Source organism: Tachysurus vachellii, chromosome 7 (genome assembly GCF_030014155.1).
Source record: "Tachysurus vachellii isolate PV-2020 chromosome 7, HZAU_Pvac_v1, whole genome shotgun sequence".
Classification (NCBI taxonomy): domain Eukaryota; kingdom Metazoa; phylum Chordata; class Actinopteri; order Siluriformes; family Bagridae; genus Tachysurus; species Tachysurus vachellii.
In genome coordinates, this window is record NC_083466.1 from 13,675,766 (window position 1) to 13,699,872 (window position 24,107).

At 39.3% G+C, this 24,107-nt stretch overlaps 4 protein-coding genes and 2 non-coding genes across 7 annotated transcripts in view; 5 read left to right on the forward strand and 1 right to left on the reverse strand.

Moving 5' to 3' along the window:
* zanl (zonadhesin, like) overlaps positions 1-24,107 on the reverse strand; it is a 139,708-nt gene that overhangs the window by 4,905 nt on the left and 110,696 nt on the right. The window lies entirely within an intron of this gene.
* Positions 1,684-9,030, forward strand: senp3b (SUMO specific peptidase 3b). Of its 2 annotated transcripts, none has more exons than XM_060874444.1 (11): positions 1,684-1,847; positions 3,307-4,041; positions 4,156-4,305; positions 5,275-5,386; positions 5,546-5,693; positions 5,792-5,839; positions 7,183-7,260; positions 7,640-7,777; positions 7,917-8,000; positions 8,365-8,415; positions 8,614-9,030. In XM_060874444.1, exons 2-11 carry the CDS (start codon positions 3,345-3,347, stop codon positions 8,722-8,724), a joined length of 1,617 nt encoding a protein of 538 aa, XP_060730427.1. In that variant the 5' UTR covers positions 1,684-1,847; positions 3,307-3,344; the 3' UTR covers positions 8,725-9,030. The 2 variants fall into 2 exon arrangements, with proteins under 2 accessions (XP_060730427.1, XP_060730426.1); XM_060874443.1 differs by having other exon boundaries at positions 1,690-1,847; positions 4,153-4,305.
* On the forward strand, positions 10,040-14,907 carry eif4a1a (eukaryotic translation initiation factor 4A1A). Its single transcript, XM_060874446.1, has 11 exons — positions 10,040-10,147; positions 11,298-11,346; positions 11,502-11,634; positions 11,887-12,026; positions 12,421-12,589; positions 12,979-13,088; positions 13,335-13,478; positions 13,701-13,838; positions 14,051-14,140; positions 14,279-14,358; positions 14,460-14,907. The coding sequence occupies exons 1-11, from the start codon at positions 10,125-10,127 to the stop codon at positions 14,602-14,604; spliced, it is 1,221 nt and encodes a 406-aa protein (XP_060730429.1). The 5' UTR covers positions 10,040-10,124; the 3' UTR covers positions 14,605-14,907.
* LOC132849324 (small nucleolar RNA SNORA48) lies at positions 12,113-12,247 on the forward strand. Its single transcript, XR_009648867.1, has one exon. It is a non-coding gene; the product is annotated as a small nucleolar RNA SNORA48 (small nucleolar RNA).
* LOC132849330 (small nucleolar RNA SNORD10) lies at positions 12,636-12,777 on the forward strand. The gene has a single exon (XR_009648873.1). It is a non-coding gene; the product is annotated as a small nucleolar RNA SNORD10 (small nucleolar RNA).
* sox19b (SRY-box transcription factor 19b) lies at positions 20,523-23,680 on the forward strand. The gene is made up of 2 exons (XM_060874447.1): positions 20,523-21,482; positions 21,825-23,680. Exons 1-2 carry the CDS (start codon positions 20,848-20,850, stop codon positions 22,069-22,071), a joined length of 882 nt encoding a protein of 293 aa, XP_060730430.1. The 5' UTR covers positions 20,523-20,847; the 3' UTR covers positions 22,072-23,680.

Below are 24,107 nucleotides of genomic sequence, written 5' to 3' on the forward strand. Positions count from 1 at the left end.
CCAGTGTCACCCAAATGAAGATGGGTTCCCCTTGAGTCTGGTTCTTCTCAGGATTTCTTCCTTTACTATTCAAGGGAGTTTTACCTTGCCACAGTTCCTTCCTTGGGGATAAATACAAATACATTGAAATATATCTAATATTAATCTTGAATTTTTGTATTATATTAATCTTTATATTATTCTTTATATTAACCTTTTTGTTTTATGTTTATGTTCTGTAAAGCTGCTTTGAGACAATGTCAATTGTTAAAAGTGCTATACAAATAAATGTGAATTTGAATTTGAACTTATCTGATGATTATAAGCATGCCTTGGTTACACTTGCATCTGACGGCTCTTCCAGGTTGATAATGGCTGACAAGTCACCATTTTCAACGTAAATCTCGGTAATTCCAGTAGAGCCGTTGGGTTCATCCCGGGCAGGTTCTTCCTTCCGGTTCTTCACCAGTCTAAGCTCAGTTTAATTGACTTTATATTGCCCATGTGGAAGATACAGATGCACTAATTACTCCCTGGTAAAACCTTACATATTGACATCTGTTAGAATTGGCCAGCCTCTGCAATGTGGAGATGCTGACCTCTCTGTAACATAACACAGTGACATCTTAAGCTTTAGCGTGTCTCTCTGCAAACATGGTTAATAAGTGTCAGCGAGGTCACATTTTGGGCCTGCCAACAAATAAGCCTAGATTGGAGGGTGTAGATTTTAGATTCACAAAACAACCGAACAACGAGGGGACTTTAGACACCACAACCTGGTGACTCCATGGGTCTTATAAAAAGGTACACCACTGCTGCACTGTGTTGATCTTTGAGCTCTTTACAGGGCAGCCCTAAAGTGAGTCTTTTACTTCATAATGTTGTTGGTTCACATTATCCTGGTTTTCTTTGGATTAAAATCAGGTTAAAATGGAAGGCCAGTCATGTATTTAACCATGTTTTTATGACCCTGCACTAACTACCAGAGAAGACTCTAGGGTTCTTATCTGGAATGAAAGCCTGTGGTTATACTTGCAAATAAGATTTAAGGCCCCTGTTACAGGGAATGATTGATCTATACTACAGGGCCAAAGTTTTGACCACAAAGTTGTACAGGGTGTCTTTGTATGCTGTAGTGTTGTGATTTTCACTTCAACGAAAGGGGCCCAAACCTGTTTCAGCATGACGATGCCATGTGAATAAAGCAATCACCATGAACTCACAGTGCATCACGTTTTTGTGCGAACGAACATTGAGTCCTGACCCCAAACTCACTGACTGCACGTCAGGCCTATTCACCCAGACTCGTGCACAAATCCCTACAGCCACAATATAGTGGAACGGCTTCCAGAAGACTGAAGGTATTAAACCTCAAATAGAAACTAAATCTATAAAAAGCAATAATTGGTGTGATGGTTATTTGTCCATAAGCCTTTGACCATAGAACATATGTCAGCAGTGTTTGTGGTGAATACTGGCAAGCATCTGCTATTCAGAAAACAAATGCATGCCAAAACTACTATTTAAAAAAAAGTACTACTTATTACGTATCACATCAGCATGATGACTGTAGAGAAGTAGAGAGTCAACTCTATCTGCAATGAAAAGTCTCACACGCACATTTCCACACTACTCATCAGCTCTGCACGAGCGCACCGACAGAGAGAGCCGTTCACGTCATCAACAAAGGCTCGGCAACAGCCGCGTCACAGCTTCGTTGTAAGAAAGCGACGGGCTTCATTGATTAGGGCAGAAATTCTCCTCGTAGCAAATCTGCGGAAGAAAAAAAAAAAAAAAACATCCGACACGTAGTGAACAGCACGGCTCATACGCGTCTACAGAAACTCGCACGATACTGCACTCAGACGGTGAGTGTTACCGCGATATTAGTGAATAAATATACAAACAGATTCGGTGTGATGACCAATGTTTAGGCCAGCTAGCTACCTAGCATGCTAATTATGCACGCTTTATTAACGTCTCACTGCAGGGAGACCGGAATTAAACCGTTCCGCGAGAGATATACTGCGATTATTTAACACGCACGGCATCATCCGAGAAAAATCTGCCGTTTCTTCACTGAGGAAATTCATCCGGTTCCAGCGAAGACACGTTTATAAACACGTCCGGCTGTTTGCGGCTACATGCTAACGTGTTAGTAGAAGCGGGTGAATTACAGACGCTTCCGCAGACAAGACACGGATTTATTTATTTTATCTTTACAGGAGCGAGAACGACTTTTGTTCTTAACAGAGCCGTAGGAAAGTGTCATTCGGCGTCGTGTTGTGAGCTAGATTTCAGCTCGTGTTAACACGTCGAGGTCAAAATGCAAAACTAGCTTTAAAAATTCTGATTTGTTTACATGTCGAGCAGATGGAGAAATAAATGAGTTGTTTTTTTACACGTTCGTGTCTGGAAATATACAGCATGGAGTCATAAAAAAATATATACATATATATTCGTGTCGAGTCCTAATTTATCTACTGTTATAAAAAATGTTTTTTTTCCTTAGACACTTCTGCACTACAATCTTCCCAGACCTTTGCCAGACCTCATAAAGCCTCATATTCTATTTTTGATTGATTCAACAATAAAATTCCCAACACTAGAAGCTATAATTGGCTGCGTGGATTTGACAGAATACTAAGATGGCAGTTGTACTAATATATTTGCAGTTCTGTAGTATTAATATACTAATATATTAACTAGTATTGCAGTTCTGATTTGGTTTATACTTCATTAAAATGTACGTGTAGTGTGTTTTAAAGATTGCCTGACATGATCCAAATCACCGCCGTGATTTATTAATCCACTCACCGAGTTATTTGGACTGTGTGAGAGAGATCACAGCACGTATTGCTACAGATGTGTGATGCCACTGCATTTCTATTTGTTTTTTCTCAATGCAATACCATGCTCTCCTTCTGAAAATCGCAATCCAAATACTTCAAAAAGTCTCCTTGTGTATATAAATTGAGGAAATTTTACGTCTGTAATCTTCAAGCGTGGATACCGATGTTCTGTCTGATAAAGGAAATAAACCATATCACATGCCTGTTCACACTTTATATCCTTCTTGTGTATGTAGGAAAAGACAGGCAGGCATAGACATTCATAAATCCTTACCTGCACACAGGGATTACTGTTCATACTACAACCTTTTCTAAATATTCTGCAAAAAAAAAACATTTTGAATTGTTTTTAAGGCTTAGAAATAAGGAGCCTATAAATATTTTAAGTTAGGTAATTTTCCTAAAGAAAACAAAATGTGTCAAAACTAACAATACTTGTGCAGCACATCAATTCCTTTGACCTGTGCTGTTGCAGACGGCGAGCTGGCGCAAGTAGCAGGGTGCCCGTGGACCATGAGGGACAGCGGGGCAAGCTTGGCTCCAAATCGCTGGCAGGGTGAACTCTCCTTGACTGTCAGCCATGAAGGCAGTGGTGGAGGTATGGCAGGAGGGCACCTCTTGGGCCCTGATTCCCCTCCTAATGCCCAAAGTGCTATGGACTTCAAAGTGGGCCATAAGGAGAGGGGATGGACTGGAGAATACATAGAGACTGATGAGATGGATGAAGAGGATGGATTTGATGAAGAAGAAGATGAGGAGGAGTTAGAAGAGGACCAGTTGGATGAAGGTGAGGAGATCAGTTCTGAATGTGCTCCAGTAGAAGAGGAGGAGGGAGTCGTGGACTGGAATGACCCACACGATTTTTTGCCCCAAATGGCACATTACTATCAAAACTTTTCACCATCAAATAAGGAGCAAGACAAACCTGAAATCAGGGATGTCCCTGAGAGACCCCTGTGGGCTCGGCTACATGGCCTCAGGCAGCAGAGGCTGAAGCGGTGGAGGAGGCTCCGGGCCTCGACTCGGCTGCGTTTCCGGCTTGCTCAGAGCTGGAAAACATGGCGGCAACGGGCACAGTGGGTTGGCACACTTGGGTACAGACGGGCAAGACGGTGGCGTCAGTATAATCTTTATCCAAGCAGGCAGAGGCGGGACCTGGGTACGAACATCTCAAGAGTAACAGTGCAGACTGCAAATGAAAGTGAGTCAGGTAAGTCTAATATTTCATGGATAAACAGTGGCATTTTTCAGTATGTCAGTATTCAGTATGCTTTTGCTGATAGAAATAAAACCTCATAAAAATGCATCCCTCTCTTTTCAGAAGCTCCCTTTAGTGATTTGAACGGGTATCACGGCATTCCCCAGTCCAGCTCAGCAGTCAGTATTGGAAACAGTGAAAGGCAAGATTTCCCCTTGGCTTCCAAGCAAAGAGTGGAGCTGGCCCTCACAAAAGAGCATGTGTCCTGTGTCCAAGGTAAATGTTTATATTCATTAAAGCCCCTTTAGATGTTTAAAAAAATATCTGTCTATAAGTATATACCAATAGTAATTTCTAATTCATCCACCCTCAAAAAAAATGGCAGGATAGAACTACTCATTACTACACTACATCAGTTTAAGTTATATCATATATGATAAAAAACCTAACAATTTTTCACATTCTCAGGCATAAATAGGCAACAATGGGCAGGAACAAAGTTACTTTAGTTCCTGTAGTTGGGGCAAAAGTGGAACTGATGTAAGCAGGTGGCTAAATATTATTAGCTTTGATGACATTTTTAACAAATATATATATATATATATAAATATACCTGTTCAACTTGAATGAGCCTGAGGAAAAGGCAGAAAACATCATTCTAAAGAAATCTAACTAAAAGAAAGCCAGTATTGTTCTTTATTTGGTAGTCAGTGCTAAATTCACCACAGAATTTATAAATAACTGTAAGATGTTGCTTATGAAAATGAGGTGACATGAGCTTTAAGAGACTTTAGGTCTCTTGTGCACTGAAAACAATTTTTTAAGAAATTTTAAAAACCAATCAAATTGAAATACCTCTGGATGTATCTGGTTCAACGCATACAAAAAGGCGAGATGCTATCATTTTTAGTATCATTAGGTACAAACTACAAATACAATGGTGGGAAGTTACCTTCAGAAACCTGGTGATTCAGACAGATCTGTCCTGAATGTACTGTTAAGAGCAAACGTCTGTAATCCCAGTGGTTTCTGGATGCAAATATTCCTCATTATTACCATTTAGCTTGTCCTTACCTAGTAAATGAGCATCTATGAACCTGCCATACTAAAATTTCTTCTTTATATTCTAAGGCTTTGTAGAAATTGGGATGCAATTACATTTTATACTTCTAACAAAGTGATTCAACTTGCTTTCAGACAATATTCTCAGGTAAATTCATGAATATTCCCTCCCCCATATCCCAGGCATTTTGGATGAGTCTCTCCATAAATATGGCAGTCTGATCCCTATACATACAGATGACATTGTGGAGCAACTACAGGAGATTTTCAATGAGAGCTTCTCTCAAGCTTACAGGTAAAGCTCAACAAACATTAATGCTCAATGTATAATTAGTACACAAATGTATTAAAAAAAAAAAGGAAAAGTTTTTTGGCATGGATACCAGCATTTAAATACACATCCAGTGTATTTCAAAGTGATGTATAAGACATGGGCACATGATGATTGTCTTAGGAAAGCAGAGGTGCACCAGATAATCCAGTCCTACCAGAGGTCCCCAGGTACGAGCATGGTTCGAGGGTTCAGCGTTAACTACAAGCGCCATGTTCTCACTATGGATGATCTCAGCACGCTCTATGGACAAAACTGGCTCAATGACCAAGTATTGTCAATTTTAACTACACTTTTTAAACTCTGTTTGTACACTTATTATCTCTAACCTTTTTTGTTCTTTCATATCTTTCAAACTTATTTTTTCAGGTTATGAACATGTATGGAGACCTTGTAATGGATTCAGTGCCTGAGAAGGTGATGAATAATAAAACTAATTTTCCAGCATTATAGAGCAGTTGTTCTAAAAGAGGGATCCAGGGACCAAGGCGTCTGTGACTTCCTAATTTTGTTATAATAGTGGAAAACATGACCCACAAGTATGAAAGTTATTATGCTTATTAATGCTCAACTGAAATCTACATACAGAATTTTTACAATAACTTACAATACTTTACAATAACAGATTTCTACAATCCCCACCACCACCACCACCACAAAAGAATTGACCTTTATTTAGTTTAATTTATATCCAGATACTTGGCCAAAAGTTTAAAGTGTGGACTGAGTGACAGGAAGTGAATTGGACAGGTCAATCAATTTTACTCCGAAACTATGTTTACGTTTACATTATCCAGAGCGACTTACATTATCTCATTTTTTTCATACAACTGAGCAGTTGAGTGTTAAATGCCTTGTTCAGCGGCCCAAAAGCTTCAGCTTGGTGCACCTGGGATTGAACTCATAACCATCTGATTGGTAGCCCAACACTTCAACCACTAGGCTACCACATGTTTACCCAAAGGGATGGAAGAAAGAATCACAGCCAGAGGTTCTATTTAATAGGGGCCTTATAGGACAATCCTGTCTTTTTAAACTAGCTTGATAAAGAAAGAATACTCAGTGTGCAGATTGTTTGTTGTAAACAGAGGCTTGTAGAAAATAATCAATGCAGTCTGATCAAGGAGAGAAACTTTTGTCCTGAAACAAACCTAACAAATTTAAAGCTTCTTTTGAGCTTGGACTGGAAACGTTATAAATTGCATTGAACAGATGTCTAATGTTAGAAAAAGAATTTCTACAACAATTAAAGCATGTATGGTTGATGATGATGATAATAGATCATAGAATGTTTTTATGTAACTTAATTTGATATAAAGACAACATTTATTAAGCTAACTGGATGAGAAGAACTGCAGGCCAACAGCTATGTCTGTTTTTCAGCAGGAGGGGAAAAAAGCTGAGTGAGAGTTTGGGGAAGAATTAAGAGTTTTGGCCAGAATAAAAAGATTAATTAAACGCATTCATGAACAGAGGTGCCAACAACTGGTGCCAGAAATGCTTCTAAAACTGATGGGAAACCCTGAGTTCCTGGATATTTCCCACCTTGTAAAGATGATGTACACTGTTAAGCTTTGTGACTAATTCTTTTGGATAGTTTATTTGTGTTATAAATCTGTTCTTAAGGGGTCTGTATTTATTTATTTTATTTTTTTTCCTGCACTTAAAAGATCCCTGACTGCAAAAAGTTTGTAAGGCCCTGGTTTAGTTTATGCCCATTTTTGTAATGTCTCCATTTTAACTTCACTCTTTTATTTTAGGTCCATTTCTTCAACAGCTTCTTTTATGATAAGCTGCGAACTAAAGGTTATGAAGGAGTTAAACGGTGGACAAAAAATGTAAGCTTTTTTTTTCCCTCCCTCTCAAATCTCAGTTGCCATAGCAGTCATGTGGAGTATTCTAATGAATTTTATCAAAAGCAATTTAGGAGCTAAGATGAGGTCATTATAACAGGAATATAAAGATGATGCTTTTGTAATTTGACTGGGAATCAGTCCATTGCTTAGATGTTGTGTCCTGAGATGGACAGTCAGACAGATGGGTGTGAATAAAAGGAAGGTGAGGTGACGACTTGGGTGCAGCCATTCATTCAGCAGCTATAGAATAATTATTACATTAAATGTTAGTCATTTTGCCAGCACAGATTTAAACGCCTGGTTTAGATTCTCCACTCAGCACTAAAGTGAATGTATAAGGCAAACATATTCTATGCTTTAGGTTGACATCTTCAGCAAGGACCTTCTGTTGATTCCTATTCACCTGGAAGTGCATTGGTCACTTGTGTCAGTGGACATCAAACAACGTTTCATCACTTACTTTGATTCCCAGCGAACCCTTAACCGGCGGTGTCCCAAGGTCCGGACTCAATGTTTTTTTTTTTCTGATAAACATTAATTTACTTAAATTATTTACTTAATGATTTCACATATGTCTGCATTTAATATTTACACAGTTTCTGTTTTTATATCTGTTCCTTTCTCTTTTTCCCTTCTAGCATATTTTTAAGTACCTCCAGGCAGAAGCTATTATAAAACAGCAGAGAGATTTCCTCACTGGTTGGAGAGGATTTTTCAAAATGGTGAGTCATATTTGCAGAATTTTAGAAGAATTGACCACAAACTGCTTTGTACAAAACAGAGAATGCGTGCGACAGTGTGTGTAAGTGAGTGTGTGAGTGTTTCTGTGCGCGTGATTGTGAGAGAGAGCTAGAGATTGTGTGGAGGATGTTGTAGCCTGGTGTTTAAGGTGTATTGGTAATTGGAACATTGTGAGTTTGAATCCCAGGTCGTTCGTGTGTGTGTGTGCGTGCGTGTGTGTGTGTACACACAACTCTCGCAATTACATTGTGAATGTGTGGAATCTCAGGAACCTGTGCGGGTTTATAGACAACTGAGCTGTATTTCACAGCCATTTACTTTACTGGTGCTGTTTCTGTGTCTTAGAATGTAGGAAGGCAGAATAATGACAGTGACTGTGGGGCTTTTGTCCTTCAGGTGAGTCAAGAAATCTCTATGCTGTTGTCATGTCTTGTGTCCTAGTGTAAAGCAGTTCATGTCATTCCAGGGTGGCATAACTTTGAATTAGTATCATGCCCAAATTCATGGTTGAATAAAAGACTAAACTACATCTTACAGAAGAATTAATACGCCATATTGTGTGCCATCTTACTCACTTTCACTTTTTTATTCTAGTACTGTAAGTGTCTGGCATTGGGACAGCCCTTCAGCTTCAGTCAGCAGGACATGCCTAAACTGAGAAGAATCATGTACAAAGAGCTCTGTCACTGCAAACTCTCACTGTGATACCTGTTTAAGTGTGATGAAGCGAGAGATGGAGGAAGAAACAGCCGGAAACCTTCACCTTTCCAAAAAGGCAAAGAGAGAGAGAGACTATAAAACAGGATATCACATTATTGAACCCACTTTTTTTAATATTTTTGTTTTGTATCAGTGCTCATGTTTTTTTCTTGTGGTTGTCAGAGGCCAGGCTTTTTTCTAATGGCTACCTTTTTGAGATTTGACATCTTGGAGACAGCATTTTTGGACTCTTGTAAAAGGCTTCATCAATGAGCTAGAAGGCCTTCTTGGATTTTTCTCACCATCTGTAAAGGTCTGATGAGACTTTTTATTAATTGTTGAGAAAAGTGTTAGGTTACTCAAATGTGCAAGTATAATCATGTTCCTTTTTTTTTTCTTTCAATAAATCCTGTCCTGTGTAAAATGATGGGTGGGCCTGGTCTGATCACTACTGACTGTATATTGTCATTCTGTCAGTTATGTGTATTTGTATGCAAGTATGTGGAAATGTGCAGTTTGTTTACTGCTTTTTGATTAAGATACAGTTCCTTTTTCTTTGTGTGAATAGATTTGGACCATTTGTGGAGATCTCTCGAAAGACATGATTAGATTAAATGGAGACGTTTTAAAGCATGATAAGGAACAGTCTATTATGTACATCTTTTTTGTATTTAATCTACATGTTTATCGTACTGCGTAAAATGTTCACACGAGTGTGACAGTCACTTTATTTATGGTGCTTTGTGCTTTCAGTTCAGTTTGTTTTATATATTATATAGTGTGTGTTTATATTTTATATATATATTATTATATTATATTTTATATATTATATTATTTATTTATATATATATATATATATATATATATATATATATATATATACACACACACACACACACACACACACTATATACACTATATACTATATAATATAGTTTGTTAATCAAGAATGGACTTGGATGAACATAGAGCATTAAATAAGTATTAAAAGTATTAAGTAATAAATAATAAACTATGACAATATAAAATGGTACAAATGCCATGACAATTAAACGATTACTAAAAAAAGATAAAAATCAATCAATTATAAAATTCTGCAATATCAGTATATTACAGTCTAATCCAACGTCTCACAATTTCGAATTTTTATTCTATTACAATGCCAGATTCTACCAAATTCATCGGAAATGACCGAGTCGACATTTCCGGTGATGTCACGCTGCTTCGACGAAAATCGTGATGTGGGCGGGATTTCTTTTACGCTACGGCAGAATCCAGCCAATGAGCGGTCAACGAGACCCGCCTCAATTCTGATTGATAGGAAGTCGGGCCAATTAAAGCTGTCCACTCGGCTTCGACGATCACGTATTTAGAACTTTTCCGCCCTTCTGCCTTTCTTTGTGATAATGTCGGCTCATGATGAACATAGGTAAGTGAACGCTTACTTCAGGAAACGTCTCGGTCGGTTTTATGGTTGTAAAAAAAATCGAAACGCGAGCCTTAGTGTGTTTGTACGAAAACGTACGGACCAACCGGCGCGATTTTGTAATGTTTGACGGTGTAAATCGTGATTAAAACGACGTCTCTGTGCCTTCGCGGCCCGTCGCCATAGTTATTCCGTTACCATGTGTGTCGGAGGAAGATGGCGGCGGTTTGGGATTTACTGCGTTAACGTTTGTGGTTTAAATAGATATATTTCATGTTCTACATAACTCCTAAGCGTCGATCTGTCCTGGTGGGTGTGTATCCTGATCGCATCGAAGTCTAAAATGAATAATTTTTCGGTTGTTAGCCGATTGCTAACCGCTCCTCTAGATGCCGGTTTGGCCTCGCGCACATGGCCGCCTGAGTGTCGTCTATTTAATACATCAGCCGTCGTGTCTTAACATATATAGCGGGTGGAGGAAAAAAGGCACTACAGCCTTCACAGATGTCATATTTTACGATTCTTTATCAAGCGTCCACGTGTTAAGTAGGATTAAATATATTTCTCGGAAACTAGCCTCGAGCACATGGCCTACCGGTTTAGACAAAAGAGAAGTGTGTTAGCTGGAGTGTAGGCCACAGCCTCAGTCTGAGCCACACCGACTCTCATTCCGATTAAACAAAAACACCTCAAACGACTGATTAAACCTGTTATTTTTGTTTCATTCGTTTCTTAAACATAATATCGAGCTGTTTAAAATACGGTCTGATCACATTAGCGTCGCTGCTGCTATTCGACAGTCTGCCTGGTTTAATTCCGTTTATTAGTAACAGATTAATGATTGAAGGAGAGACGACTTTATTAAACGACTTCGATATGCTAGTCGTGCTTAGTTTTTTCCGGGAAAAAAGGAAACCAATCCGGTAAAATTGGGGGTCAGGATATAGAGGCCTTTTACAGAGAAACCTGCGACGTGTCTCGTCCAGAGGAAACTTCCCTCCATTACATGTCTGTCTATAGCCCTTTTGTATTTAAGGCTCAATCGGAGTTGATTTGGCTGAATTATAGAGGCTCTGTCGAAGTAGAATTATTTGTAAATGCTTGAATTCATTTATTTGATCTTATACTTTTTTTTTCTTTTTTTCTTCTTCAGACCAAGAGACAATGGCCCCGAGGGCATGGAGCCAGATGGAGTCATTGAGGTGAGTTAAAATTAAATGTGTAATGTGTGTTATTTCGTATTCAGTGTGATTTGTAGCACAGATAATTGAACATGGCTGAACCAATCTGCAACTATTTTTTCACAATGTATTGGTAACTGTTTTAAAATGGCCATCTTGGTGGATTTGTCTTATAGGGAAACTGGAAGGAGATTGTCGAAAGCTTTGATGACATGAACCTGCGTGAGAATCTTCTCAGGGGAATATATGCCTATGGTTTTGAGAAACCTTCTGCCATTCAGCAGAGGGCTATTCTCCCTTGTATCAAGGGTATGTATGTGTAAAGACTTATTTTGGGGTGTTACTGCTCTTCTGCCACCCTTATCATCTGGGCAAGGCAGTGTCTGTCTTTGGCATATAGTTCTATATCTGGTAAGGGAATAACAAATGCAGCCCATGTTCATCCCAGTCTACTCAGTACCGTGAGCATAAGACTGTTTCATGCTATGGGCACAGAATAAAGTCAGTATTTTGTTTGGGGAGACTTGTTAGTTGAGGTGTTTAATTGTCATATTTGTTTAGGGTATGATGTCATCGCTCAGGCTCAGTCCGGAACAGGGAAGACCGCCACCTTTGCCATATCCATCCTGCAACAGATTGATATTGAGTTGAAGGGCACTCAAGCCATGGTCCTGGCCCCGACCAGAGAGCTTGCCCAACAGGTGAGACTTCACAAGTGTGTTCTAGTTAGATGTATGTAGCTAGTCTTTTTGCTTAACTGTCTCTCAAGCAGTATTTTGAATCTAGATTCCCTTTTCAACTGGGCAAGGCAGTGTCTCAGTGGCACCTTCCTATATCTGTTAAGGGAAAAGTAGGCAGCCCATGTTCATCCCAGTCTACTCATACCATGAGCTAAAGACTGTTTCATGCTATGGGCACATTTTACTTTGGCTTGGTGTTAGTGCAGCCCTTGTATTTGGATCCAGTTTGGAGTTCATCCAAAGTGACTTATTGAATTGATCCAGTAGCATGTAATTCTTTAAGCCTGACCACATGCATATGGATTCTGGAAACTGAAATGTTTAACAAGTCTAACTTGTCTCTATCTGAACTTAGATCCAGAAAGTGGTTCTTGCCCTTGGAGACTACATGGGTGCTACCTGCCATGCCTGCATTGGTGGCACTAACGTCCGTAATGAGGTGCAGAAGCTCCAGGCTGATGTACCCCACATAGTGGTTGGAACTCCTGGACGTGTTTTTGACATGCTTAACCGGCGCTATCTTTGTAAGCACCCGTACCAAAACTTGCATCCACATTGAAGGGTTTAAATGCTGTAATGATGATATCCATGCGTGTCAACTGACTTCAGGGACTCCTGTGCTCTTCTGCCACATCTCAGCGTTTTGTTGGGGTGTGTGCAGGGTTCACAGACCTCTGAAGGCATGATCTGACCTCACTAACCTGAACACAGCATTGCTGCTTCGTTTTGCATGATTTATTGGGAAGACTTAAGGGGATACCTAATCTTTTATTGCTTTGCAAATTCTTGGTTAATTGTTAATCCTAGTCTAGTATGTAGATATGTTCATGTTTAAATGTTTGAGGTATATTGTGCTGGTGGTGTCGGTTTGCCCTGTAAAGCACGTAACATTGGTATTTCCTTTCTTTATCAGCTCCCAAATACATCAAGATGTTTGCATTGGATGAAGCTGATGAGATGTTGAGCCGAGGTTTCAAGGACCAAATCTATGAGATTTTCCAGAAGCTGTCTACTGATATTCAGGTAAGTCATGTACGGTTATCGTATGTATTTTTGGCCAAAGATCCCTCTCCCCCCAGCCATTTTTGCTGTGGTAGGAACAAAGTTCTTTGGTAGAGTATTCCTGCTGCTCTCCACAGTGACTGGGTCTCCCTGTTCCTCATCACGACTATAAAGCAGTTGACATTTCATTGTGCATATACTGGTTTAAAAGGACCTGCATTCTAAGGCTGTTTCAGTTATGCTTAATACACGTTTGCCTTCCTACAGGTGATCCTGTTGTCAGCCACCATGCCTCAGGAGGTGCTGGAAGTCACCACTAAGTTCATGCGCGAGCCTGTAAGGATCCTGGTCAAGAAAGAGGAGCTGACCCTGGAGGGTATTCGTCAGTTCTACATTAATGTGGAGCGGGAGGTAAAGAAGCTCGTTGATTTCTGCTCATGCATAAAAATTTTAGCATAAAGTGCCATCAGGTGGCCATGCCTTGTCAGTGCACAAGTAGTAAGGCAATCTAGGCTGACTGACTTATTGCCTAAGCAATCCTTTAGTTGTTGTGAAATTAAGTCCTACAAGGATTGTGAAGTCATTTTAAATTTATTTGATGTGTAACTGTTTCTCTTTATTCCTGTGTTCCAGGAGTGGAAATTGGACACTTTGTGTGACCTGTATGAGACATTGACCATCACTCAAGCTGTTATTTTCATTAACACTCGCCGGAAGGTGGACTGGCTGACTGAGAAGATGCATGCTAGAGATTTCACAGTCTCTGCTTTGGTAAGTAAGTACTGGAGAGCGTTGTTGTGCCCACCCTTAACAACTGGGCAAGGCCGTGTCTGTCTGTGGCACTTGGTTCTACATCTGCTAAGGGAAGAATAAATGTAGTCGATATTCATCCCAGTCTACTCAGTACCGTGAGCTGAAGACTGTTTCATGCTGTTGGCACAATTTCACTTGACCATAAACTGACCAAAGTTTTGGTTTTCTAGCACGGTGACATGGACCAGAAGGAGAGAGATTTAATCATGAAGGAGTTCCGCTCTGGCTCTAGTCGTGTCCTCATCACCACTGATCTGCTGGTAAGTTTCTTTTAATTACAATGTTTAGGGATAGTCATGCATGTAACATTCAAACAGTATATTGTAATGAACATGGTAACTTGTATTGTGTGGCTGTTGATGTTTAATGTACATGTACTACGCACTTCTGTTCACCAGGCTCGAGGCATTGATGTGCAGCAGGTTTCCCTGGTGATCAACTATGATTTGCCCACAAACAGGGAGAATTACATTCACAGGTATGTACTGGTGACAACTTTCATTACAAATATGCACATTCTAAGGTAAATTAATTATCAATTCTAACTGATTACTCATTTTTTTTTTTTTTTCTCTTTAGGATTGGGCGTGGTGGCCGTTTTGGCAGGAAAGGTGTCGCCATAAACATGGTGACTGAGGATGACAAGCGCACTCTCCGGGACATTGAGACCTTCTACAACACCACCGTGGAGGAGATGCCGATGAATGTGGCTGACTTGATCTGAAAACATCTTTACTCCTTACTTCCCCCACTTCGTTTCTTTGTCTCCTGTTTGTCTGGACTTGTACATGCTCCTTTCCCTTCTAAATCCACCACCCTGCCCCAATGATTATCACTGTTCACAGCAAGACATTATAAAATCAGCATCGTGGATGTCTTTGAAAAGACTTTCTTGTGTTCCTTTTTAGCATTTAAAGATTGATTTAATTTGGTGTGAACCTTGTGCAGTGACCCTATACCTATGACCTGTTCCATCCATTTTATTGTTCTGTATATTTATCTATTGACTAAAGAGCTGAGCACCAAATGGTTGAAGTGGACCTGTTTATTTAACTTTCCAGTTTGCCATACACAGTGGCTGCTCTAATAGTTTATGGAGAAATATGGCTGTAAACAAATTGACGTGTAAACCCGTCTTACTCGGACAGGTATTTGGGCGATCCATCTTGCATTCAAAGTATTCTGTGTATTCAGGGTGGAGTTTAAGCTTTTGTGCTTTTCTTTTTTTCCCCCTCTCTCCTCATTGCAGTGCTTGAACAAGAACACTGCCATCACTTTTGTTAGAAATTGCTGAATCAGTAAGCGGTGTATTATGGACATGATTTTTACATCTTTAACATGTATAGTGCCATTTTACAGTAGCATTTCCTTCTAAATAGACATTTCACCCTTGCCAAACATGGCTAGGTGTTGGGACCTTGTCACCACATAGTGTATTGTATAGAGTCTGTGTAAGTCCTGTTTTGAGGAGTGTTGCTCCAGTAACCTACCTCACCAAAAGAGATTGGAGGGGTCTTTCAAAGGACCAAACTACAAATGATTATGTAGAGATTCTAACGTTACTTTATTTTTCCTGGTTTAAAAAGCTTGTCTTGTGGAGGGGGAAATGGAGGTTTGGCTGTGCAGTTTACATTGCTCAGTGCTGGTTTTTTTTTTTTTTTTTGGTTTTTTTTTTTTTTTTTTAAATGAATTTATTAAAATGTGATAACCTTTTTCAGACAGAAGCAGTGTATTAAACTTTTTCTACATTGGATTCTGTATAGTATTTATTTTAATTTTCTTAAATAAAGGTATTTCTTTTTAACAAGTCAAACATGTTTTCTGGGGAGTCCTTTTGAGACACCATGCCAGGGGATAGTCTAGGAGTTCCTTACCAAAATAGTCCAATATATGAAGTTCAATGCTGGTTTAAAAAAGTACACTTTGGTGACAAATGGTAACTAATATTGAGGAGAGTAGTGGCCCTATTATTTTGTGCGTTATAAATAGAAATATATGTACTGTTCATAAACTGTTGGGTGGACATGGGACTTGATAGTCACATGATCAGTCAGCACAGACAATCAGTGACTCAATAACTGGTGTGTCCTCTGAGCAAATTGGTATGAATTTACATACAGGAGGAATGAATGCTGTTATGCAATTTCCTTTAATTAGTTGTCATCTATTAAATTAGACAAGTAGTCTAATTAGAAGTGAATGACGTGTAGATTGTAGACAGGATAAAGTGCCAATGGAACTCAGGGCCTTAAAGGTAATGAGTTATGACGGTACTGATTTGTGCTTTTGCTCTTCTGACAAATGAAACTGCTCATTGTGATATCTACTCATACTCTTATCAAACACTCATAAGCTTGTGGATTTTCTCTGACTTATTGAAAATAAAGTCTTATTTTAAAAGTGTGTTGTGAATCAGGTGTGTTGAAAAAGATGAAATGCTTAACTTTTCTTCTGCACTGTGACCCTGTGTGCTCTCTTGACAAACCACACCAGACATAATTTGTATTTCGAATTATTTATGTATGAAGTGTGGGATATGAATAAGTCGGAGACAATGAGAAACCATTGCACCACCCACCAAGGAGCTTCAGAGACATTTTTGCTTTTGTCATTTACATGACCTACTGTGAAATCTTAGCTAGTTCATTTATGTAGAACCTTACTTTGTACATTTGTTTTAAAAGACTTAATATAAATGTTAGTCATGAATATTCACTGTTACACCAAACCTTATTAAAACACTGTCCACCGGGGGGCAGACAAGCAGTTAAAGGTTGTGGTGAGAAAAGGTTAAATGGACAGTGTACTAAGCAGGGCACCTCAGTCCAGCACATCGCCTGGCTCTATAAAAGAGTGCTATTCCTCTCTCTGCATGCCAGTGCTTTGTGGTGTTGCGTGTATGTCATTTTAATTCCATGCTAACAACTTCTGATCACTTCAGCCAAATCGTCACCCCCATCACCACTATCCTCTGTCACACATGTGCTGCTCACAAAGACATAGTCTCATTCATCTATCCATCAAAGAAACTCTATGCTAATTCCCGCATCATGTACTCCTGTCTCATTTTCCTCCGTTTCATTCATTCCACACTGTTCCCCTGTCCTAGGCTTTCTATAGCTGCATTGCTCTGCTCTTACCATAGCTGGCCTCCAGTGAAACCCAAAGAGCCCCCCGAAACCCCTTCCCCCAGGTTGGATGTTGTTTTGATTATGCGTCCACAGTGTAGGTGGCCCTTCCAACACTTTCACCGTGTCTGGATGGCAACCCCCACGGTCATTCCCCCTTCTCTTCCTCCCCCCAGCACAGCTCACCCCCCTGCTGGGGGCGCAATTGTGGTAGGGGGGATTATGCGAGTGGGAGGCTCGTAAAGGGCCTGCCAGGCTCCTTCTGTGCAGTGACGGATGGCTGCAAGACTGAAGGGCCGATTTACATGAGAAGAGGGAGAACAGAAGCCCCATTCAGCTGGCCTGTCAGGGAGGACTCGGGGACAAACTGCGCTCTTTCCAACTAGCCCTCTTCCCCTCTGAGCTCCTGTTTGCTTCTTTATCTTCTCCTCATCCTTCCTTCTTAATTCTGGCTTCCCTGATGCATCATGCACCTCATCTCTTCATTTTCATCCCACTTCATTTCCATTTTATCCCTCTTCATTTCCATCCTTTCAGATTTGTTTCCAGTTCATAACAAAATCTTTTTTCTTACCATTACAATTCATTAAAGTTTAATGCTGACAATAGTGTATAATGTGGGTAAAATGGGATCAGACTGATGCTACACAAACCTAAATTATTTATAGTCTTTGTAGACAAGACAGTGTTGTGTTTCCTTTTTGGAAACACAACTAAAACTTTATGTCCAAAAAAATACTTCAACAAAGTAATCAATGATTTTATGATTGCCTGTATGAAAGCACATTAATACTAAAGTACCTTTTCATTTGTCTTTATTCTACCTGGGGGGCATTATTCAAAACTTTTTTCCAGTAGAAAAAACTTTTCACAAAATAACAATTATGAGACCCATAAAACTGCATTACGTAGTAGCAGTAGATGTAGTGCAAAGTCACCCATTTCTTGACTGGTTTTACTCTCACAGCAGGAGAAACATTGTTCCAAATACTACTAATATATTTCCAATGTAAATTTTGCTGTGGTCCACCCACCATCATCTGCATTTAGCCACTGTCAGCAGAGGCTGCTGATACGAGACCACGTATCAACTCGGCTACTGGCCGTTCACACCTCTAAAGTGAGAGATGTGATATTACACACTTAGGAGAGTCTCCAAGGTGTCAGAGTGATCAAACTTAATGATACTGAAACTACCATCTCAACGGCTTTACAATGCCAAACGTGAGAAGTAACAGCCAAGACAAGAATCTGTGTCAAAACTCTCTCATTCTTACTGTTTTGTGCAAAAGGACAACAGACTCAATTAATTTTACTAAAAGTTTTTATTTAGTTAAAATAAACATCAATTTGTAATATTAAGTTTTAAATTTAAGAATTTAGATGTAGTATTCTACTATGAAATTCCATTTAGTTTTAACACAATTTTAACCTAAATTATGTTGTGATTAATAGACAGAACTTATCTAAGACACGTCAAGCAATTCTTTCAGATCCTAGTTTGACTTTTGCTTCGTAACTTAATTTGGAAAAATGTATCAACATTGTTACATTCTTTAAAAATAAAAATATTAATCACATCTAAAAGGGTCAGGTTAGCTGATGAGCAACTTTAGCAAATTAATACATATTTCATGTTTAATTTGCTGCAACAATTAAAATACCATATATTTCAAACACAGTAAAAAAAAACCCATCTTGACCCAATGCTGATGGAAGAAGTGTTTTGTGAATTTATTGTTATTCTTGTACAGTTGATAGCATTCTGATAGCTTTGGTAGGAGAGCTTAAAACCCACTCATGAGTGCTTTTCTTTTGCACGGCATGGAATAACAGCTTTGTCCCAACTTGTTTAAGACTTACACTTTTCAACTCCTAAAACATGGGCTTTAGAGAATACCAGAATGGTCACAGCCAGTTGGGGGTGCTGCATGTGTATGCACACATAAGCATATACTGCCTTATTCACTATGTATATGTGCACGTGTGTATGTGTGTATTTTGTGGAGGTGGGTAGAAGTGGTGGTGAGAGGAGGCATTATGAATGTAAAGCTCCAACTTTGAGCTGCTGAGTTGTCTTTGTTCAAAATCAGACTGATTAATCTGAGCACAAAGGGAGAGAGAGCAAGAGCGAGAGAGGAAGCGGAGAGGAGAAAAGGGAAGATAGTCCTGGAAAAGCTCCAAAAAGACGTTGTCTTGGATACGGAAACGGGAGAGTGGAGCCCCACAATTCACAGCTTGATTGACATTAGGGTGTAACGGTCAATCTCAAAATGACTTCACAACTCATACTCTTGCAAAACTCCATCACACACCTTTGTCTGCACAAAAATTAACATTTTGCACCCACAACCTTTTCCTGAGTTGTGGCTGACACTAAAAATCCCACACCTACTCTTGATGTGCACATATAATAAATTACAAGCACAGAATCGAGTTGGAGTGTTGTTTGTGTATTAAAGGCCTTCTGGCACATCTTACAACAATTTGCTATATAATTAAATCTACAAGTTACAAGACTCTTTAAGTGCCATCCAACAGTTAAACAGACTCTAAATTATTGTTCTGTACTGTTTTGGGCATATATAAAAAGTGATATACTTGATTTTATAAAAGTCTGTATGGGGGAAATAAAACTATGTTACATTCAAATGAAATGAAACTGGTAAAAGTGAACATTTGCAGATTAAAAAAAAGACAAGGTGTAGCCATCATTTCTGAAAATGTATCCTTTCTGCTGTACCTAAATAATTGCATTAGTGTACAATTCACAGCTTATGTATTAATCCTGTCAGGGATCTCTTGCTGATTGTGTTAGGATTAAGGACAGTAACAACAAAAGGCATGGATTCTAAAGTGAAAAATATAAACGCAGGTATTGTAATGTAATGTAAGTCATACTTACAGAAACAGAACTACTCAACAAGAACAAAACAAACAATACAGAATACAATTGAAAATGATTTACATTTTCGACAATGCTGTCCTATATTAGACAAATCAAATTTGCATTTTTTATGCCATCTTTAAAACTTTTAATTGTATTCTTGCGTGTTCAGCATTTGGATAGTCACATGTGCTATGTGTAAAAAAGGAAGAAAACTGTCAATTCTCTAATAGCGTATAAATTTATAAAGTTGTATCGGAATTTAAACAATTCCCAGAATCCAGATGTAAGTTGTATATTAACAATTATAATTGAAACAAACACTAGGACGAGGGAAAACAATAAAACTACTAAATTCAATAATATATTGTCTTTAATTCAGCTGAAATTCCATTAGATTCGGTAAATTATTCCTTTTTTTTCTTCCATATATAAATGATCTGTATAAAGCGGCCCAGTCCAGCTGAGTTTAAGCAACAAGTGCGCTTTGGCTCCGCCCCTGCACTAGTTGGATTTATGTAAATTAGGTGAGGGTAGAACCCCGCTCTCTGATTGGTTCTGAGTGGAATACAATTTTCCCTAAAACCACGAGCGGGTAGAGAGTGTTTTTGTCATGCACCCGGTTATTATTCACAGAGTCAAACGCTGTTCAACAGGTGGCTTTGTAGAGTAGTAGCGCAGCTGTGATTTAGTTCTTCTTCTTTTTCTATCTAAAATCTCACACCGCCAACCTTAAAGAATCAAATAATCGGAATGGTAAACTTTTTATGACACGTGTAAGTTTTAAAGACATTTTGGTTTAAGTTTTTTGGTTTTTTTATTTGTCAGGCAAACTCGCCTAGTGTTTGTAGCATGCGGCAATAAGCTGCACCTGCGTCCTGTTTGTTTGCGTTGAGTTCATTTCGGCTGATCGTTGACATTCGACTCAAACAAGCTTCCGTGGAAGATCAAAATGATGTACAGCATGATGGAGCACGAACTGAAGACCCAGCAGGGTCAGCAAAACCCTCACCCGAACAGCCAACTCATGTCTCACGGTGGCTCCGGGAACGTGCCGCAGACAGCTCCTAAAAGCGCGTGTCCGCCGGGCGCAGACCCCATGGACAAAGTGAAGAGGCCCATGAACGCGTTTATGGTATGGTCCCGGGCTCAGAGGCGCAAGATGGCCCAGGAGAACCCAAAGATGCACAACTCGGAAATCAGTAAGCGCCTGGGCGCCGAGTGGAAACTGCTGACTGACGCCGAGAAGCGGCCGTTCATTGACGAGGCCAAGCGGCTGCGCGCCGCGCATATGAAGGAGTACCCCGATTACAAGTATAAGCCTAGGCGCAAGAGCAAACCACCGGTGAAGAAGGACAACTCTGCGGCTAAATATCCTCCGCTGCCCGGCGGCAGCCTACTGGCCGCGGCGCATGCGCAAAGTGGAAGTCCACGCGTGGACAGCTACGGCTGGGCTCCGGCTGGAAGCTACGCGGCCGTGCAGGGAGACGCGCTCGCTTACCAACAGCAGCTGCACCGATACGAGCTTCCGCTCCAATACGCAGCGCCCATGTCACAGACCTACATGAACAGCGCCAACTCTTACAGGTCCGGTATATAGATGTGAATTAAAATATAAATGAAGGTTTGAGTATTGCCAAATCACAGCGTTACAAGTACTGGTTTACTCGCCGTGTTTAGTGTTTGTTTTTAAAGTACTAAACCAATCCGTAATTTTGTTTTATTTATTTATTTATTTTTAACTTTTGTTAAATTCAGTTTTCTAGCTGTTATCCATATTGCTTAACACATCAAATGTTTTTAGTTTTTAATGTAATTCCACCGTATTTATAGAAAAATCACACCTTATTAATTGCTGGAATTTACTTTAATATGCCTTTTGTTTCCGGTTTGGTTTCTCATTATGTCCTTCTGATCTTTCCCCCACAGCCCAATGTCATACAGCAGCAGTCCCCAGCAGCCCAGCCCTGTAATGTCTATGGTCAAGCCAGAGGCCTTCACTCACTCACCCACTGGAGCAACAAACCACCACCGTGGGGCAGTTCAAGGCGACCTTAGGGACATGATCAGCATGTACATCCCTGGGGGTGATGTAGGGGACCCTACAGCACAGAGGGGTTACCCAAGTGTCCAGCAGCACTATTTGGGCAGTACTGTGCCTCTGACACACATTTGAAGTGGAGAAGGAAAAGGACTGGGACTAGCTCAGCTGGATCACTACGTAGACTTGTAGTGCAACAAGTAATCGGTATGGATTCTTTATGGATGTTGTAAGTACCTGTTGCACATAGGAACATTCTCTACCTCTTTGTGTGATCTATATTTTTTTTTTTTGGTTTTTTTTTTTTTTTTTAAATGTAGATTTGTTCACCCTCTTCCCCAGCCCTCTCTTTTGTGTTTTTGTATTTTTTTTCTTTTCTTTTCTGCCCAGAATTTCAACATTTAATGCAACCTGGAGGTTCTTTCCACAAGAACATATAGATGAGTGTGATGTCTTTTTGTAATTGGCATTTTGTGGCTGTTTTTACAACTTTTGAAAATTCTCATTTTATTGTAGGACATTTCCCTTTGTATATATGATCAAAATTCTTACATCTGTGTCTTTGTGCTGTGCTTCATTAAATGGAATTCGGGACGTTAATGCAGGAAGAGGCAATCATGATCAAAAACCAAAATGGGGCTTAGAGGGGACATAGGCACACTGAAATCATGTACATTGCTGATCACTATAGTCAATGATGTGCAAATCATGTGACCTGTAGAGCAAGTGAAAGCCTTTTTTTTTTTTTTTTTTTTTTTTTTAAGTCCTTTTTGTTTGTGTATGTGGGGTGAAGTACAGCTAAGTAACTTTATCAACTTGAGAAGGGGGAAAAACATCATGGGAAACATGATCATTTTTGAAAGACGGCAGATTTATTTTATATTTTTTGGCTTACTTTTTGAAGGACACGAAGTAACCTATCACAATGGTTATGGTATTGCCATGACACATTTCTTCAAGAATACCTTACTTTTCCACACCATCTTTTTTAACAGAGTAGGGTATGCGTTAGTTGCACAAATGAACCATCAAAGTCAACATGGGGAAATAGTCTGCACAAAGAAATCCTACATTTCAGCAATAACCTATCCAATGCATTTACTTTTTAACATGAGACTAGCACTATTACATTCCCCTTTAACTGCTGTTTTTCTTTTCTACACTAATCTGAATGCACTGTTCTTTACCCTCCTGTTAGTACCAAGTATTGCCTTAGACCAAGACTGTCTCTGTACCAGTCTATTTGTGTCCATGTGGAGGGACTTTTACTACTTGGCTGTGAAAATTGGAAAAGGAGGGTGTATCTTTTAATTAAAACTTGTACATCCTTTGGGTGCATGAGGAGCCTGCTTATTGCCTGTATAATGCCAGATTTGCATAATTCGAATGGCAAAAGTGGTATGCAGGTGCTTCTAAGTGCAGTTAAATTGGAAGCGTGTTGCCTTTTTTTGGGGTTATTTGATGGTCTAACTCGGTCAGTCTAGCATTTTCCGTTTTTCGAAACAAGTTTTAGTGTAGGAATCTAGTGGTCACTAATGAGTTAAGAACTTTAATGTAATTTATATTAAAGTAATGAAATGAGTGAATGTTTACATTTGCCTTTCAGGTGAGTGTGCAACTTGCCGTTTCAGTGTAATTTTAAAGTCATTTTAATACTGTCTGTAAATAGCCTTTGTACAGTTTTTATGGCCCTTATAAGGGTCTTTTGCATAAACAAAAAAAGTTAAATAAATTGTAAAAAAAGAATGTTTGTTTGTCTTTGGTCTGAATCTTGTCATGTTCTTTATGGTAGAAATAATCAGAATTAAAATCTATTAATTTTGGTTATACGGTTATTCACAGGAGTGTTTTTAATTCTGCAAGACCGTAAAAGCTCTTTTAAATAGACACTCAGGCACTGATAAATTTAGCAAAGAGGTGAACGAATAGGGTACAAATGGATGCCTGCAAACTTTAAGCAACAAAATGGAATGATTTATTTTAACATTTTAAAATTTCTTGTTACATTTTAAGATCCACTCACATTCATATAAAACTATTTGGAAATGTTATGTAACTAGAAATACTGAAAAGAAATACTGATTTGTAGTTTTATAAAATTAACATTGTGTGAGTAGCCTTGGGGGTTCTTCCCAAGACCATTTGGAAAGGCATAAAGTGTAGCTGCCACT

Excerpts from the sequence above, each read along its gene's own strand:
- senp3b (XM_060874443.1), top strand. The coding sequence starts at position 3,345 with ATGAGGGACAGCGGGGCAAGCTTGGCTCCAAATCGCTGGCAGGGTGAA. Across the intron at positions 5,840-7,182 it reads TGGATTCAGTGCCTGAGAAG|GTCCATTTCTTCAACAGCTT; the intron begins GTGATGAATAAT and ends CTTTTATTTTAG. Across the intron at positions 7,778-7,916 it reads TTAACCGGCGGTGTCCCAAG|CATATTTTTAAGTACCTCCA; the intron begins GTCCGGACTCAA and ends TTTCCCTTCTAG.
- eif4a1a (XM_060874446.1), top strand. The coding sequence starts at position 10,125 with ATGTCGGCTCATGATGAACATAG. Across the intron at positions 11,635-11,886 it reads TATTCTCCCTTGTATCAAGG|GGTATGATGTCATCGCTCAG; the intron begins GTATGTATGTGT and ends ATATTTGTTTAG. Across the intron at positions 12,027-12,420 it reads CCAGAGAGCTTGCCCAACAG|ATCCAGAAAGTGGTTCTTGC; the intron begins GTGAGACTTCAC and ends ATCTGAACTTAG.
- sox19b (XM_060874447.1), top strand. The coding sequence starts at position 20,848 with ATGATGTACAGCATGATGGAGCACGAACTGAAGACCCAGCAGGGTCAG. Across the intron at positions 21,483-21,824 it reads AACAGCGCCAACTCTTACAG|CCCAATGTCATACAGCAGCA; the intron begins GTCCGGTATATA and ends TTTCCCCCACAG.